Here is an 18,549-nt window from a genome sequence, read left to right on the forward strand (position 1 = left end):
ATGGGATAACTATCTTCGTAAAATGGACAGAGACACCATGTGCTGCATGAATTCTATACGGAGGCCTGGCAGAACAGTATTCTTCTAAACTGAATGGAACTCACTGCCCAACAATGACTCAACTGCAGCCTGAAATAAGTCGAATGAGTTTCTCTAGGGGTCCCTGACAGAAGAGTAGATAATAATAGGGACTGTATTTACCCAGCCTCTCCCAAACTCTTGTCACCTGGAGTCTCCTTAAACCCAGAAACTTTCCTTTCCCCTAACTGGAAAGCTCTTAATTCATATGGTTCTAGATGTGCTGCAGAAACCTGACTGAGAATGCCACCTACTGCCAGAAGAGATCACTGCAGGCTGAAATAGAACACATCTGGAAAAGCTAGGTTTATCATGCTTAGTCCTTGTTCTTCTCTGGGGTCTTGTGGACCTGGCAGACACCATCTCACCATGGAGCAGGGAACTTGTGCTGCAGTGTGACACCAAGAATAACTCCATGGCACCATGATAGTTGGAAAGCTAGTCACATGCCAGGCTTGGTTTCAGGTCAAGAACTTGGACTCCTTAGAAACATCTGCAGGTTTGTGAACAGCAGTTCCATGAACATTCACTGTGCTTGGCCTAGTCCTCTTGACTGGTGGGATGGGAAAGGGGTTAGGAACTTGGCTCAGTGGTAGAGCAGATCCTAGGATGAGGCACCACAATTGTGTGTGGGTCTTGGAGAGGCTACAGGTCCACATTCACTACATTCCTGTAAGATGTGCACCAGAGGGAATTTCTGGACTCCTGTAAGTCCAAGCTGAGCCAAGACTCTCCTTATCACTCAAATAAAACTACATAATCAACCTGGTTACAAAACCTGCAATAAATATCAAGTCATAAAAGCAAAACAGGTCAAAAAATTGGCTTGCTATAAAAGGGCAACAGAAAACTGACTCATGCCTTTAACCCTAGCTACTCAAGAGGCTGAGATCTGAGGATCTCAGTTCCAGCCCAGGCAGGAAAGTCTATAAGACTCTTATCTACAGGAAACTAATCAAAAAGCTAGAAGTAGAGCTGTGGCTCAACGGATAGAATACTCATCTCGAGGCAAAAAGGCTCAGGAACAGTGCTTGGCCCTGGGTTCAAGCCCCAGAACTGATACAAAGCCAACAGAGACCCTAGTGATAGACAAGTGTTCGTTCATTCTGATATTTATTCACATGTGGGCAGCTGATCCTTACACATGCCACCTGCACCCCTCAGGTGTCCACCCAGCCTCCATGAGTGAGACCACCACAGGAGAAGGCCCATGCCCCCAGGGAGAAGCCCTAGAGCAAGTAGGCTCTGGCTGCCTTCACACCCTGCTCCCCGCAGAAATAAGGTGCCCAACCTGCCACCTCCCTACATATCACCTCCCTTCCCACTGTATGCCTGCAGGCCCTCCCCTCTCTGGCCCTGTATCTTGCTCCATAAAGTATGGGTAACCAGTGCATATAGTGTAGGGCAGAACAGGGGTCAGGAGAAGTAGGGATGGGGATATGATCTGTCAGCCTCTACTGCAGGTGCTCCCAGTCGGAGACATAGCTGGAGGTGGAGTACAGCAAGGATAGCAAGGAGAAATTGAGGCATGGCCCTATGGTCACCTGAGACACGCTTGTCCTAGCTGGGCTGGCTCTCTCAATCAGTAATTCCTAAGGAGTTTCTACAAAGTGAGAAGACCATGAGGGGTCCCCAGCACCAGTCCCCCTCATTTGTTCCTGCTAACACTGGCTCCTCTCCATCCAAGTGCCTCCTGCAGACTGGTATCAACTCCTGGAGGCAAATGCACATGAAAGGTGACTTTGCTCATAAGTCTGCCAGGAACCACGCTTGCTGTCAAACCACCCTTCCTTGCTCCTAATGGGAGCCCTTTCTGTAACTCTGGCAGAGAAGGGCCCTCAGGTGAGAACAAGTTCTCTCAGGGCAAGAGTCTCCACCCCAGTCCTGCCCTGGTCAGCACCATCTGGCAGGTTGAGGTCTTTCCATCCACTCTATGCTTGTCCTGAAGGCTGGATGCGGCAGCAGATGGCGATGACTATTACAAACTCCTCACTGGTCCTTCCTGTTTCGTCAGGATCCTGGTGCTTCACCACACATGTGTTGTCCACAGGGAAAGCTCCCAGGGTGACTGAGTTCTCAGGATGGGCATTGCAGCTGGTCAGGGTCCAGCCTGCATCACAGCTCACGGTGACCTGCCAGAGTCCAGAGAGGACAAGTAAGGCCAGGTCCAGCATGCATGGTCAGGTCTCTAAGCCACCTGCTACACTGTCCCTCCCAGCAACCCTCAGTGGGGACCAAACTGTGAACACCTGGCTTGGTTCTGCCCCTCACACCCCAAAGGGGCTGTGTCCAACACTGCCCACCACTCCCTCAGGGTGCTTCACTCCAGCCTACCAGGACACTGGGGCCCAGACAGACATCTCAACAAACCAAAGCCCCTCCCACTTCCCACTTCCCTACAAGCCACCCCTCCCACAGCCTTCCCCACCCAGTGATGGCAACTCCATCCCCCCATCAGCTCCACAAGACCTTGCAACAGCCCTCCACTCCTTGTTGCAGCTCATCCCAGACCAGAGCCACCACCCTCAGGTCCCAAACTCCTCCTGCCAGGGCCTCTAGAGGCTAGCTCTCAGACTCCAAGAGTCCAAGTGTGACCTGCCCTCCCTTTAGAGATTTTCCTTCTTCCTCTAACCTTCCATGGTTGCTAGGCATTTCTAACCCTGAACAACTCCCACTGCGTTTGTTAAGTGCACAGGTGTTAATGAGAGTGTGTGTGAGAGAGAGACAAAGACAGAGACAGAGACAGAGATAGAGATAGAGACAGAGACAGAGACAGACAGACAGCCAATCCTGGGGTTTGAAATCCAGACTTGAGCCTCAGCTCCACTTCCGGCTTCTTGAGGATGTTAATTGGAGGTGAGAGTTTCACAGACTTCCCTGCCTCTGCTGGCTTTTTACCCCAATCCTCAGATCTCAGCTCCCTGAGTAGCTAGACATACAGGTATTAGTACAGACCCCTGGCTTGCTTTTTTGTTTTATTTAAGGCAATTCTGGGGTTTGAATTCATGAGTGCTAAGCAGGCTCCCTACCACTTGAGTCACAACTCTGGTCTTTTTTGCTATAGTTATTTTTCAAATACAATCTGGGCCAAGGTGGGCCCAGACTATGTGCAGTCCTCCTACCTATGCTACTTAGAGAGAGAGAGACAGAGACAGAGAGGGAGATTGAGAGAGAGAGAGAGAGAGAGAGAGAGAGAGAGAGAGGGAGAGAGAGATAGCTGATAGTCCAATTGTACCAGCATACCCAGATACCCAGTTTATTTGTTTAGATGGTTTTGTTGTTGTTGTTTTTTAATTACTTTTTGCCCAGGTAGGCCTCAAACTGAGATCCTACTTCTTCCTTATAAGTAGCAGGTATAACAGGCACAATACTGTGATTAGCCTCCGCAATGCATCTCTCTCTCTCTCTCTCTCTCTCTCTCTCTCTCTCTCTCTAGTTCTGGGGCTTGAATTCAGGGCCTGGGCACTGTCCCTGAGCTTCTTTTGCTCAAGGCTAGCACTTTACCACTTCAGCCATAGCACCACTTCTGGCTTTTTCTGTTTATGTTGTACTGAGGAAATTGAACCAAGGGCTTCATGCCTGCTAGGCAAGCACTCTACCACTGAGCCACATTCTCAGCCCAGCACTACATTTCTTTATGCCCTGTTTATGTGTGCTATCCTCAAAGTGGAACAGGGAACCTGGAGAGCAAACCTTACCAATCTGGACAGAAACAAAATCCAGCCACAACACTCACACACACACACACACACACACACACACACACACACTGCACATGACGGCACAGGTACATACGTCCTCCACTGTGCACTGACCACCCCAAGAGGATACAGGCCCCAGCCATCTCCACCCCACCTCCCACAACCTTAACCCTTCACCTTCTCCAAGGGGCTTAAAGGCCTGTACTTCTTCGTTGTACACTGCAGGCCCGAAGTATGGCAGCAGGAAGCATGGACACTGGCCTCCTTGTGTCCCGTGCACCGTCTGGGCAGATTAGTACCTCTCTTAGGTGTGGTATGTGAGAAGACACCAAGATTCTCCACCTCCCAATGGGAGCTGCAGCCTGGAACAGAAGAGGGCCAGCTCACACACTGCGATGCCGGGGACCCTTTCCCTCAATTATGTACTTTATTTTTAGGATCCAAACCCAGGGAAATCCAGGAGCAGCTCTGAGTAGAAGAGACATTGCCTGAGCAGCAGGACTTTTGGCTTAGCTCTGACTTGTAGGACCTTGGGAGAGCAGCTCAACTGCTCTGAGCCATAGGTTCCTGGGAGTCACATGGTCTCCTCTACACCAAAGAAGGGGAGCCCTGGGACAGGATCCCCAGGCCAGAAGTTCAGCCGCTTCTCACCACAAACCCCCCTCCCACCTCAGGTCCCTTCCTCATCCATCACCAGCTAGATCGGCCTGAGCTTGGATCTGTGGGCTTGGGAATCAGGGGCACCTGGCTGTAAAATTGTGGATGGCTTGCTGGAATTCATCAAGGCTCAGTTTCCCTATTTGTAAAACAGCCAGAGCAATACCATCAACTCACAGAGATACTGCTTAGCTGAAGCAGGAACATGCCTGGGAAGTCCCCGTACTGCCCATGCAGGACCAGATTCTGACCATATTAGGGTTATGACAACCAGGACCACAGCCCTTCTTCCAGCTCTGTGGTTTTAGGGACTTGGCATGGGCTACGCAGTGAGTGCCTGTGGCTCTGCCAGCTTTGCCACAGGCCAGGCTTCCTGCCAGACCAGCAGCCACATGGAGCTCTTGTCCTGGACAAGGCTCCAGCCACTGAGCTTATCTGACTGCTGCGAATCCTAATCCAGCCAGCTTTTAACCCTACCTAACCCTTACTATTCCAGAATCTTCAGACTCCCCAGTGCTTCTCTTCCAAGATCAGCTCCTGACTTAGTGATTCAAGATAATTCCCTCAGTTCCCCAAACCCTCTGGCACCAAGCTCTATCTGAGCCTGGTTCCAACCCAAGAAACACAGTCCTTAATTCGTAAGTGCAGCCCTCACCCATGAATTCCAGCCACTCTCCTGGGCAGGTTTGTTATGGAAAGTTCCCAGCCCAGAGAAAGGATTTCAGAGTGATGGTCGATGGCAGTGGCCACCAGAATGCCACTGTCCCAGGCTAACAGCTGAGCATTCATGATGAGGAAACTAAGGCACAGGGCTGATAAGGAACTTGCCAGCTACCGAGTGGCAGATTGGAATCAACCTGAGCTGTGCCCCACTTCTGACAGGCCTGAACCGGGGCTCCACACCCACAAAGCTGGTAAACAGCTCCCAGTGCTCAAGCCGGATACCATCTGCCATCCCTCTCATTGCTGCCACTGAGGAAGGGGAGAAAAAGTGAAGAGAGAGAGAGAAGTGAACCTACCCAAGGCCACATAGCATGCAAGTTGCAGATCCTGTTTGGCTATGGATCCTAGACTCCCAAATCATCTGCTCACACTCATGGGAACCAAGTGTGTGGGACAAGTCTCCTGAGCAGCAGGAGATAGGGCGTCCTCCTTACCCTGGCGGGACAAGCCCCTACCTGTCAGGACTTGGTCAGGATCCGGGCAGTGGGTGTAGGTCTTTAGCCCCACCAAGGCTGGAGGAGCTGTGTGGACGCTGCAGTTGGCACCAGGGAGCAGGCAGCATCTGGCCACTGCAGAAACCTGTTTATCTCCAAATGCCAGGCAAACGCGTCTGTTTCCTAGGATCTGAGAGTCCAAGAGAGGAATGGGAACTTGTTGTGAAGAGGTTTGGGGCCTGGGGAACCTGGTCTAAGAGGGACCCAGTCTGCAAGTTCTGGTTCCTGAATCCTCAGCACTGGTTGGGCCCAAGCCGGCTCTGCTGCCATGTGCAGCTCAGCTATGAATCTTCCCAACACTGACAATGGCTTCCAAGTGGAGACAAGGAGACCTGATAAAGCAGCACAGGACCTACGGGCTCCCTGACGCACCAGGCCTCTCCTGAGAAACCTCCCTAACATTGACTTCTGCACAGAAATGTTCACCCACCTCACCTTCATGGCCCCCTACCCTTCCCAAGGACACCCAGGGCCTGGGTGCTTCTGCAGCTTTAAGGTTGCTAACTCACAGAGCCTCTACATCCAAACATGGGTCCTGGCTGTGGATTTTTCTTGGTTGGGGAAGAGGAATAGGAGGAGTGTCATTCCTAGTACTTGAACTCAGGGTTTAGGTGCTGTCCCTCAGCTTTATCATTCAAGCCTGGCGCTCTACCAGCAGAGCTGCAACTCCCCTTCTAGCTTAATTGGAGATAAGAGTCACATGAACTTTCCTGCCTGGGGTGGTTTTGAGCAATGATCCTCAGATCAAAGACTCCTAATCATTAGGATAATAGGCATGAGACAAAAACACCCAGCATAGAGATGGCTTTAGGCAAGACAGAGAGCCGAAGCCACCGCTGTCCTTTCCCTCCTGTGCCCATGAGGGTGCTGTCTGTCCTGAGTCCCCCAGGAGCACCTGGCCCTGCCCAGGCCTTTGAAGTCGAGACAGGGATTGGAATCCAGAAGACAGAGGACTGGGCATACAGAGTGTGCAGCTCACCCTCACACGCTCGCCCTGCCGCTTCCCACTCTGGGAGAAACTGGAGCAGCCCAGCAGCTCCTCCTCCAGGTCACAGTGAGCCTCAGCAGTGTGTGTCAGCCTGAGGCCCCTGGGTTCTGACCACACAGTCCTGCAGAACAGCTGTCCACCTTCAACAAGGACAGGATAAGGAGGCTCTTGGGGAACACCAGGAGACGGCAGAAGAAGCTTCAACCCGAGGTGAGGGAGAGAAACTAAGACACCACATGAAACTTGGAGGCAAAACTATAGAGTTACAATGCCCTGGAGCCTAGAGTCCTATCTGAGGAGGACAGTCCTTCTGTCAACCAGGTTGGGGACTGTCACCATTTCATGGGCCTCTCACACCCCAGGTTGGCCTCTGCCTACCCACCTGCCCTGCTCACCTGTTTCCTGGGTCCTGGGGAGCAGTGCAGCCACCAGGTTGGGGGTCTTGAATCGTTCCTCCTCCGGGAACCAGGTGTCATTGATAGCATTTCTGATAGAGTAGTGGATCAGCCTCTGCCTCAGCTCAGCCACAGTGAGGTTTGGCTGGGCAGTGAGCATCAGGGCTGCAATGCCTGATGGGGAAGGGAGAGGTCAGACAAGGTGATGGGCTGGCCTCTGACCTAGCTGGGAACTCCTTTTAGGACACAAATGCACACACATGCACACATCATGTGCTCTTCCCAAAATGAAGCCACCTACAATCCCTTGCATAGTGAAAGCTAGAAAGTAAGACATCTTGTTCTCCTACCTCTAGGCCTTGGTATTGGCCATTATGTTCACCAGGTGTACACCTGTTTATTTCCCCAAACCTCTGTGATGCAAAGTGCACCATCACCATCAGGTCTGCCCATTTGGTTTTCCTGCGCAGAGCCTGGCATATGGAGGATCTGGCCAAAGGGGTCGCTGGAATCCTGGTGGTCAGGACAGTGGCTTGGTGACTCACCAGCCACATGGGCAGCCGCCTGCGCAGTCCCACTCTTTCTTATATAACAAATGGTACAGTCTTTGGAGGCACTGACAATGGTTTTCCCAGGAGCAAAGATGTCTACACAGGAGCCATAGTTGGTCCCCAGAGGTCCCTGGGTGAAAGGCTGGTCCTGGGAATCGACAGCTCCAACAGTGATGACCTGGAATGTGGCAAAGAGTTGGAAAGGCTGCATGGAGCTGACTGATCAACTCCTCTACTACCTGTTTGACCCCCATGTAAATGTCTTCTCCAGAGGAAAATCTGGCTCCTAGGCACAGCTGATACCCTAGCCTGCTCCAGAACTTCCACAAGATATAGACACTACTCCCCATGCCCTGTAGAGATTGTATTTAATGGGTAGACAAATACTGAATTGACAATGTTGTTATCAAGAAGGCAGAGTGCTGTGGGGAAACCCACAATGAGCCAGGCTGAGAACACCTGGTTTTAAGTTCAGCATCTCTGGGAGCCCTATTGGGCCAGAGTCGGGGGGAGGAGGGAGAAATTCCAGGGCCCAGAAATCTGGGAAGTGGGACAAGTGTCCTCCCTGTGGTACTACCAGGCCCAGACAAGCCCCACACAGAGCAGTGGCTTTGCAAATGTCAATCAAGAGGGGAGGTATGGCATAGCTGAAGGATTTGCAGGAGAGGAGCTTTGTGGGAGGGGCTTTGAAGGTGAGGCAGGGCTAGCCAAACGCCTTGTCACACTGTGGGTGGAGGCTGGGCCTCTGACAACCTGCAAGGCAGGACATGAGCAGGAAGCCCTGCTGGCACCTACCTCAGGAGATGACGCTGGAGAGTAGGCACAGGCATTGCTCTGAAAGTTGCCCGCAGCGGCCACCAGCACTGCTCCAGCCCTTGCCAGGCGCTTGCAGGCATCGTTGATGCTCTGACTGTACCCACTCACCAGGGGCAGCAGCACTACCATGCGCTTGGAGGGATTGGAGACCAGCTTTTTCCAAAGAAACTCCAAGCCTGAGAAAACAGAGCCAAGATGACTACCTGGAGAGGGACACGCTTCCTTCCTCCAGTTCTTCCCTCCAACAGCAGTGATGACCGTATGTTGGGTCAAATGCATCTAAGTGCTAATACACACACACACACACACACACACACACACACACACACACTCCGTGGCTAACATTTACATCAATTGCTCTTCGTTTTAATGACTTCTGTTAAGGTAGTGAGCCTTGCTCAATCACATGATGGTTCAGAAGAAGGAATTCTGTCTCCATAAACCTACTGATTCAAGATTGCAGTCAGCTGCTGCAGGCATCTGTAGCCTGCCTGGCCTGTCCTCAGATTGCAGGCTCACCAGCCAAGTAAAAAAACCACTCCTCAAAGCACCGCCCCTCTCTTTCTTTTTTTCTTCCTTTCTTTCTTTGTTTCTCTCTCTCTCTCTCTCTCTCTCTCTCACACACACACACACACACACACAGAAACACATACATACACACGTGTCCCATGTGTGCACATGGAAGCCATTAATTGCGACTGCAGCTTCAAACCAGCCAATACCCAGGACTTCCCTTGCTTGCCTCTCTAGATGCCTTGTTTAAAAGATGCTCATGCAACCTGTTCTTACACTTTCCCAGGAAACAGCTATTGAGGTAGAAGTCTGGCATTCTGAGAATGAAGGCAGACTTCACAAACACCACACTCTAGGCCTGGTTCCAGTGTCTCGCAGAGCTCTGGATCCACAGGAACCTGAGCCTGTCCTGGCTGCCTGCTGCCAGCTGGCAACCCCATTTGTAAAACAAGCACAGGGATTCTGGGTGTCTCCAGGGTTCCAAGGGCAGCTGATTACCACACTAGGAGGATGGGGCTCCCTCTGGCCACACAGCATGGCCTGGAGACCTGGGTTCTAATCCCCCCTCCACATTAGAAACCTGCTGCAAACAACCCCATAGGTTAACTCCTGCTGTCACATGGTGTAACTGGACATACCCGTCGGCCACTCCTGGATCTGGGCCTCGGTGGCCAAGGGAGGAGTTGGAATCTTACTGCCACGTGCCTAGAGGACAGCCGCTGAGGAGGGAGGGGGAGGGGCATGGCAGTGGGGGTGACCAGTGCAGTCAGAGCTGTAGTTATCAGACCGCTGCGGTGTGCAAAGCTCTGTGCTCAGTCACACCTCATTCCAGTCACTGTGCACAGAGGAACTGCTGATTGCGGTGGAGGTGACAGCTCCTCTGTGTGAGCCCTGCTCTGGCCAGGTGATGCCATGACTGAGACCCCAAAGAGGAGCTGCTGTTCCCTGGGCCAGGCCCAGCAGCAAAGCCTTCCCTCCACTCATCACCTTTGGGAATCAAAGGTCAAGGCCAAGGTCAGTCAGCAGAGGCATGAGGCAGGCACAGGGGTCACTGTGATGAGCCAGGGTCTCTTGATCCCTGCCTGCAATGGAACACAAAGCTGGAGCCTCTGTGAATAAGATTTGGGGCAGTGTGTAAATCTGGACTCCATGCAGTTGAGCATCGACCAGGGGCCTGGGCTCTTGGGGAAGGTCAGTCAGCCCCCACCCAGTATCTTCTCTGTGAGCCAGTTTCTTCTCTGTGAGCCTGGACAAGTCGCCCTCTCTAGCTGGCTTCACTAACTGTTAATGGATGTCACCTGCCAGCCCCAGGTGTGGCGTCCAGAGCCCTTGGCTCAGCCTTTGGCCACCGCAGCTCTGTGCAGAGCTCCCTCCTTGTTCCCTGTCCATGGTCACGACAGGCCTGGCTCTCAGCAGGACCTCTCAGGCCCGGGCCCCACCTCTCTTCTCCATGCAGTGGATGAAGAAACCTGGGACAGTCTGGACAATGGGTTGCTGGTTCCTCCACCAAGTTGGCTAAGGTGATGGGGAGCCAGACTTGGGAACAATGAGCTCCTCAATGCTTGGAGGGGAAACTGGCTTTCTTTCTGTCTCCTGGGTCTGTGGAGATCTAAGCCCACATGACAAATGACACAGAATTCTGAAAGCACAGAGCACATGGAATGGAGAAGGAGCATGGAACAGGGGTTCACTTGGGCTGGGTCTCTGCTCCCTTGAGCCCAGCACTGGCAACTTTGAAGGTTCTGCCGCTGCACCACTGGTACTCTGTGGCAGAGGCTACCATGCCCTCTTGGGTCTGGAGACATTGCTCCTCCCTGGCTGAAGCCCCTGCCCCCATGGCCAGATGGAAAGACAACAGAATGAGGTCTGCCACTCACCCATGACGATGCCGCTGACCGTGCCCTTCCCTTGGCAGTTGAGCACACGCAGGCTGTGTATCTTGATGTCCTTGGCTACGCCAACACTCTGGCCGCTGACCAGAGCTGCCAGGTGGGTGCCATGGCTTTCGCAATTGCCCTCCTGCTCCACCAACACAAGGACCAGATGAGAAAACCACCCGCCCCACAATTTCCCAATAAATCCTAGATCGACTTCAATGCCCACCCTCCCTGCCTACAGCTGAGGACTGGGGATGGATGGTGATGGCTGGAGAGGGTGGGCCATGGTGCTCCAGGTCTGGTGGTCCTCATCTTCCTCTGGGATGGGCTGGGGAAGGATGGCTCACCTGTGACCTGGGCACACTGGTGCTCTGCCACTCCTCCTCAGGCACTCTCTCAAAGTTAGACATGATGATCCTGTCCTTGATTTCCCGGTGACTAGGCCGGATGCCAGTGCCCAAGAAATACACTTCCACAGGGTTGTCCTTGTCTTCCCACAGTGACATTTGTGCAAGATGAGAAAAAGGAGAACCAGGAGGGTGATGTTATAGGTGGTCATGTTTATTAATGATGGCATGCTCTGCTTACCAATTATGCACATTGTTTCAAGGACTGTATATGAACTTAATCTAAAAGTCCTCCCAAGCTACCTCCTCTTGGGACTATTTTACTGGCCACGCCAGTAAGACTTAGAAATAGGGAACTTTCCAAAGCCAGGTAGCTAGCCAATGAGAGAGAATCAGGAAACTCCCCAATAGCATGCTACCTGTTATTGGGTCTTGTTACCAAATCAAATGACCCAGAGCTCTGTCATTGGCTGGGAGCAGCCCAGGAGGCAGGGCCTCAGTGACCTGCTCCTACTACTGGTTCTCTTGAGACAGGATTACAGCAACACCAGCTCTCTGGTTGTCCTGCTGACCAAGTTGAACTACAGTTCTTGAAACCAGAAATTCAAGATAAAATGATCTCAGCTATGCCACACTCCCCCTGAAGGTTCTGGATAACAAGCCTCCTTGGCCTTGTCCTTTTTCTGGTGGTTTCTGGCTTTCCTTGTTTTAGAGCCACCTCACTCCAAGTTCTACCCATCTCCACAGAACCTCCTCCTCTAATCTCCATTCTCTTACAAGGTTTAGGTTTGAGGATAACAAACAGGCTGGTCACCTGTGCTCTTGGTCTCTCTATTAATGAAGGACAGCATTGATACTCCCAGCCTGCATTATAGCTGACCATACGGTACTTCCCCTATCCTGTCCCAGCCCAACAGCTTCTAAATGGCTTCTTCTAGCCAAGCCCTTGAGAAGACTCTAGAAGACTCTAGCCCTGTGCCCCACTCCTCCAGGGAGGGACAAGGTCATCATGGGCATCCCTAGGGGACAGGAAACAGACTGTGTCTACCCCAAACCTGCAGGAGAGGTGGCCACTAGTGGCCCCAGAACAGATCCTTTTAGACCTATCTAAAAGGCTAGAGGTGTAGCTCAGTGGTAACCTCATAAATGTGAGGCCCTGGATTCCAATTCCAGTACCACCACCAGACCTTATCTGGATAAGAGATCTTTCCAGTGAAAGATCATCCAGGATAAACCAGTGGCGCTAAATTCAATTCAAGGTGGACTTACACAAGAAGGAAGGCATAGTGGCTCACATCAATAATACCTGCTATCTGTGAGTCAGAGACCAGTGCATCAAGGTACAAGGCCACCCCTGGCAAACAGTTCACAAGACCTCATCTCAACCGATGGCTAGGTGCAGTAGCACAAGCTTGTCATCCCAGTTACTCAGCAACCAAACCAAGGAGGATTGTGGCATAGGTCTCATAAACATAAACATGTTTATGAGACATAAATATGTGAACTTATCTGAAAAGTTTCTAAAGTATAAATGACTCAACTGGTAAAGGACCTGCCTACCAAGCATGAGGCAAACTCCAAGACTGTAAAGGAGAAAAAAATGAATAAAGTTGGGCATCAGTGTCTCAAACCTGTAATCCTATCTACTTGGAAAGGTGAGATCTAGGACACTAAAGGTGTGAAGCCATCCTGGGCAGAGACGTCCTCTAGACTCCATCTCCAATTAACTAGCACACTCGTTTCCAGGCATCTGTGTCAGTCTCGTACAATGCTACAGGGTCCAGTCAGAACCTCTGGTCCTCTCCCAAGCAGGTGCCCTTACTGCCTTCCCCAGCGCAGTGTCACTGAGATGCCCCACCAGACAGGTATTTTCCTGGTCTCCTCTTCTGCCTCCATCTGCTCAGGCAGAGGGAAATGTGAGCAGAGAGACTTGGAGACTGGGGGAGACCAGAGACCTAGATGGGGGAAGCTCTGGAAATCTGGTCTTGTTTTGAAGACTGAGAGTTAGAGAGGCCAGAGACTGCAAGTCACAGTCAAGTCCAGCCTCCTCCTCTGGCAAGAGTGGCCTGCAGGAGAGAAGATGAAAAAAGGAATTATGAAGGTGGTTATTCAGCCACCAGTGGCTCAGGCCTGTAATCCTAGCTACTCAGGAAGCTGAGATCTGAGGGTGGCAGTTTAAAACCCAGCCTGGGCAGAAAAGTCTATGAGGTTCATATCTCTAATTAACCAGCAAACAGCTGGAAGTAGAGGTGTGACTCAAGTGGTAGAGCACTACCTTTGATCAGAAAAAGGAAGGGACACCACCCCGGCCCTGAGTTCAAGACCCCAAATTTTACAAAATTCAGGTACAATAAGAATCTTAGGCAAATGTCTCTGTATTGTGCACTGAGTACCAGGAGGGGGCGCACTCACAAGTAGTGTGAGGAGAGGACAGAGAGAAAACAGGAAGGGGGCCAGGTGCCAGGACAGGGAGGAGATGTGGGCCATGGCAGCTGTGGTCTTACTGCTGTGGTTGAAGCTATGAGACTGGTTCCACTCAGGAGAAATCCGCCGCAGGTTCCACATGCTGCCCCAAAACTGGTTCCACAGAGGACAAATCAGATGTGGACTCCATAGGATGCTCTGTGCAAAGGCAAAGGAATCTTCCTCGATGAACTTCACCTGCCTCAGCCTCGGGACCTGCGGATGCCAAGGACACAGGATCTCAATTTCATGAGTCACTTGGGCAACAGTACCCAGCACTTGTCCCACCTGATCCCACCAGTGCCCACCATATCCCAAAGGCCTCCATGGACCAGAAAACAAAGCCAGAGTCCTCATTCCTCTCTTAGACTTGGAGGAGGTAGTGGGGAGAGCTGACACTGGTGTTCCCACAACTGGTAGCTGAGCCCACGTGAGTGGCAGGAGGGAGTCAGCTTCCACATCTCATCCGGGAGCCAGGCACTGCCAGTTCTAGGCAGGCTGGACAGTGGGGGAAGTCCCTTGGGCCTGGACTCCATGTGCACATCAGGATGTCAGCACTGGCCATCCTGTGTGTCCACTCCCTTTCCTCATCTTTTCAATCTTCAGACCACAGTGCTTTGAACCCTGGTGGTGGCTTCTGGGTGCTGAGCCAATGCGGGGTGGGGTTGTGGGGGGCGGGGGGCGGGGGAAAGAAGGGGAAAGGCACCAGCAGGAATTGGGGGCAAAGTGTGTATGCTCAGACCTCTCCCTGGCCTGGAGCATACCCCACTTGCACAACATCCTGGGCTGTCCCTGACCTTTCTCTCACCTTAGCTGTGGACCCAGGCTGCAATGCACCCGCACAAGGACACTGGCCAGCTGGACCAGCAGCTGGGAATCCAGCTCCCCCATGTGGGGCTGTGTGGTCCCTCTGCACTGGGATCCCTCCTGCTTCTGGCCAGGCTAACAAGGAAGCTACCTGAGGAGGCTGGCATCACTGAGCCGCAGTACTCAGTACTGAGTACTCAGTACTCTGCTGTCCCCTGAGTGTGTCAACCAGGAGGCATACACAGGCCTCTCCCTAGCCTACGGAAGCACATGCCTGAGCTGGGAATCACCAGGACCAGTGCACTCACTTTGGCAGATTTCATCAGGATGCCAGGAAAGAGGTCTTTGAAGACGTGCAGTACTTCGAACATGAAGCCCTGGCTGGCAGCCTGGCTCTGCAGGCGGTGGACAATACTCTCCATCTGCTGCCTCTGGGATTCCTTAAACACCACTAGGTAGGTGTTGGGCACCTTCCAGGACCTCTGGCCCCAAGGGAGCAAAAGGAGCATGAAGACATCAAAAGAAAGATCCCATCCTTATCTACAGATCAACTTAGAACCAAAGAGACCCAGGACATAGACTACAGATACCTGCTGACTCGGTGAGGCTTAAACCTCTCCACAACACACACAAAGCTCCACTGACATCACCCACAAACAGATCCACACACTTCTAAACAAGGCATCCATTTCCTAGGGAAACTGTAGGTCACCCTCAGCAACAAGTCCCCTGGGGGAGCACACAGATGTGCTCTCCAAGCCCTAGACAGATCTGGTCACCCCTGCAGCTTTGTCTAAAAGCCATCGCTTCTACTCAGCCCAGTGTCCCAACCTCCTTCCCAGTCTAACACATCTCCATTTCTCCCCACCAGAAGCAGCCCAAGATGCCTCACAGACTTCAGAGCCAGGAAAATATGGATCTGAGCCCCTACCATGCCCAACAGTTATTGGCCAGGAGCAAGCCACTTAACCATCCTGTGCCTCAGAGTCTCTGTATTCCAGAGACTGCACTACCCACATCACACCAAGTCCAGGGAATCAAAGCAAGGCTGCTTCCACAGGGAGAGAAGAGGCTCTGTGGGCCATGGTTTCTCATTACTGTAATGGAAGGATAGGTTGGAAATGATTTTCCACTTGTAAAACACAAAGAAGTCTTCATTCTGGGCCAGTGTGGCCTCTCTATGAGTGAAGGGACTGCTGTGTACCGTCCATATGGTACCTGCTCTACCCTGTCCCAGTCCAACAGCTCCTAATGGGCCCCATCTCAGCCAATAGGTAGACATGTAGTGGGCACCTACCATCCCAGCTCCATTGACCTTAAAGGAAAAATAGCCAGAACAAGATAGAGGCAGTAGATTGGATCCAAGCACATCGTATGCATGTATGTAAATACCACAATGAAACCCCTTTAGACAACCCATGTATGCTAATAAGACATTGAGAGCACCAAGGGGCTGGAGGGATGCTCAAGTGGTGGATGACTGCCTAGCAAGGACGATGCCCCCAGTTCCAATCCCAACACACTTCACACATGCACTCTAAATCTGACTCCACCAAAGTGCTCATGGGATGAACATGTGGACCTGAGGAACTTCCTGGAACAAACTCCCACCAGGGAGTTTGCTTGGTCCAGGTGGCTGTCTAGCAACCTGGGAGGTGAAGCGGGCAGGGGATGAGCAGTGATGGCTAGAAATGCCCTCTTTTGATCCATTTACAGCCTGCCTTTGAAGCCAGGCTGGCCTCAAACGCACAGTCCTCCTACCTCAGCCTTCCCAATGTTGCGATTACAGGTGTGCACCCCACTCTGAGATCAAGGTTTATTATCTTCACCACAGACCCACAAAAAAACACTCAGGAATTTGAGGAAACGTTCTTATGAGAAGAAGAACGGCCTGGCAGCTTGTGGCCCAATACATGGGGTCAGCAAACCTTTCCCATCCCAGAAGGGGAGTAAGGCAGGTTTGTCTAGGAGGAGACAGCAGCTGCCTGCCTGTGACAGCCCATCTCTCTGGGGTCTCACAAGCTATGATCCCCTTCATCACCCCAGAGAAGAACCATCAGGCCTCTTTTCCTGCAGGCTCCAGGTTGAGAGAACACTAGGATTCACTCTCTCATTGGATCTCACATCCAAGGGACAGAGCCTCAGCCCCACTCCCAAACCACCTCCCCAAGGTGCCGTCCATCCCATCCCAGAGCTTTCCACAGCCCAGGGCACATGCAAGTGCTCACGTGTGTGAAGAGATTCCAAGGAGCCCCACCTGGGTGTAAGGTGTAAGGTGGTAGGGCACAGGGCCCAGCCTCTCAGATCTTGGCTACCAGTGAGGCCAGATTGTGACCCCACCCCCAACCCAGCGACCCTGATTCCCCTAATCCTCGCCCCCATGGGCCTTCAGTTAATTCCACCCCATCCCCTTTAGTTCGTGCTTTTCTTCAGCGGGATAAGACTCAACCATAGCTAAGGTAGGGTGCCAGGGCATGACGAACTCACTTGCCTCACTCCACCAGGTCCTACACCCCTGCTCTCCCACCCATGCTCTCTCCAAGACCCCCAGCTCATACCAGGCCCTGTGCAGACTCCTCCCAGCACCAGGCTGGATGCACTGTGATGTGCCTGCATGTGCCACGCCCACTGTTGCCAGCCTGATGCCGGAGCGACATCCAGTGCCACCCCAGCCACTGCAGGGCCTCAGCCAGACCCCAGGTACGCGGTGAAAGTGCACGGCAAGTTCTCACCTCCACCCCAGCCACTGCCTCAACCCTCTGCCTCCTGACACAGCCACGCACTGCCATAAGACCCTGCAGCTCCGGTTTTCCTAGCTCCCTACCCCGGTGACTATGGTCCCCAGACCTCACCAAACCGGTGGGCAGAAGGCTTTCTGGGATCTCCACTTCAGACCTTCCCTTATATCAGGGAAATTGAGGCCGGAGAAGAAGTGGCATCCACAGTGTTCCTCACCCCCATCTCACCCGCACCTCAGAGCTGCGGTACATGATGGTGATGGGCCTGTCCTGGAACTCCGATGGCAGGGAGAGCCCTAAGCCCTCCCTGTCTCCGTCCAGCTTCTCTTGGGCTCCGGTCCTCGCGAGACTCAGCAGCAGCAGAAGAAGCAGGGGTGGCAGTGGGCACTGCAAGCCCCCAGAGCCATCGGTGCCCATGGGGTAGGAGGAGAGATTTGAGCCCTGACGCTGACAATGACACCCAGGACCCACAAGGGCCAAGCACGCGGCCACACAGGGCAGCCAGGCTGTCTGGCTCACTGAGTGGCACCTGCCTGCAGCCCAGTGCCTCCAAGTTGGGTGAACCTAGGGTACAGAGTGCTGTACATCCAAACCCAGGATGGTCCCATCTGACTAAATACTAACGGAGCACACACCCAGGCCTGGAGCGTCTGGTTTCAGTCTCATCCTGCCCGCCAAACAATGTCAGACTGCCCTGCCTCCAATCCTAGTTAGGCTGGGATGCCAGTTCTGCCCTCAGTTCTCCGCCTTTTACCCTGAGGTGTCACCCAGCCCCTCCCACCACTCCCTCAGGGCTCCCCTCCACTCTGACGCGGTGACTCCATTCAGTCTGATGGCAGAGTCCTCACTTCCCACCTGCCTCCTCCCACCACCTAACTTAGCATCCTAAACTTAGCCTGGATGCCTTCCTTCTGCACCCTGCACCCCATCCCCACGTAGGCCTCCCTGAAGAGGCATAGCCTGGGTTCTCAGTTCCAGTCTACAGGAGCTGGATCTCAGAATCTGAGAAGATGCCACAGAGATGCAGTCACATCTCAGTGTTGCAAGCAACTGAGTTTGTAAAGATTTCTTTCAGGCACATGTCCAAGAACCCAAAGGGACAAGCATCCAGAAAGCACCTACTATGTGCCAGGCAGAAGGATGAAAGGGGAGACCAGCAGCCCAGCCCATGGGGGCTCTCCCCAGTGGCTTTAGCATGATTGGCAGACAGCAGAAGATTCTCAGGCCCAACATAGCCTGGGCAGCACCTGCTCCAGCCTTCCCTCCAAAGTCCACAGGAAGTTAGTAAGAGCATGGTGGTAAGAGAGGCAAAGCACACAGGAAAGGCAGGTTAGGTGTGGTGGGAGCCCAGACAGAGGGCAGTGCGTCCCAGCAGCCTTCCTGGAGGAGGCAGCTCAACAT

At 52.7% G+C, this 18,549-nt stretch overlaps 1 protein-coding gene across 1 annotated transcript; it reads right to left on the reverse strand.

The window, feature by feature from the left end:
* Positions 1–2,009: 2,009 nt before the first annotated feature.
* On the reverse strand, positions 2,010–17,565 carry LOC122099128 (proprotein convertase subtilisin/kexin type 9-like). Its single transcript, XM_042669710.1, has 12 exons — positions 17,377–17,565; positions 14,707–14,892; positions 13,645–13,819; positions 11,141–11,283; positions 10,794–10,932; positions 8,383–8,579; positions 7,582–7,765; positions 7,037–7,210; positions 6,633–6,781; positions 5,615–5,783; positions 3,957–4,141; positions 2,010–2,210 (listed from the first exon to the last, which is right to left on the reverse strand). Exons 1-12 carry the CDS (start codon positions 17,563–17,565, stop codon positions 2,010–2,012), a joined length of 2,091 nt encoding a protein of 696 aa, XP_042525644.1.
* Positions 17,566–18,549: the final 984 nt, after the last annotated feature.

This window comes from Dipodomys spectabilis, unplaced genomic scaffold, assembly GCF_019054845.1.
Source record: "Dipodomys spectabilis isolate Male_0828 unplaced genomic scaffold, ASM1905484v1 ptg000504l, whole genome shotgun sequence".
In the NCBI taxonomy this organism is placed as follows: Eukaryota; Metazoa; Chordata; class Mammalia; order Rodentia; family Heteromyidae; genus Dipodomys; species Dipodomys spectabilis.

Excerpts from the sequence above, each read along its gene's own strand:
- LOC122099128 (XM_042669710.1), bottom strand. The coding sequence starts at position 17,565 with ATGGGCACCGATGGCTCTGGGGGCTTGCAGTGCCCACTGCCACCCCTG. Across the intron at positions 10,933-11,140 it reads CCAGTGTGCCCAGGTCACAG|GGCAATTGCGAAAGCCATGG; the intron begins GTGAGCCATCCT and ends GTGGAGCAGGAG. Across the intron at positions 2,211-3,956 it reads CTTTAAGCCCCTTGGAGAAG|GTCACCGTGAGCTGTGATGC; the intron begins GTGAAGGGTTAA and ends GGACTCTGGCAG.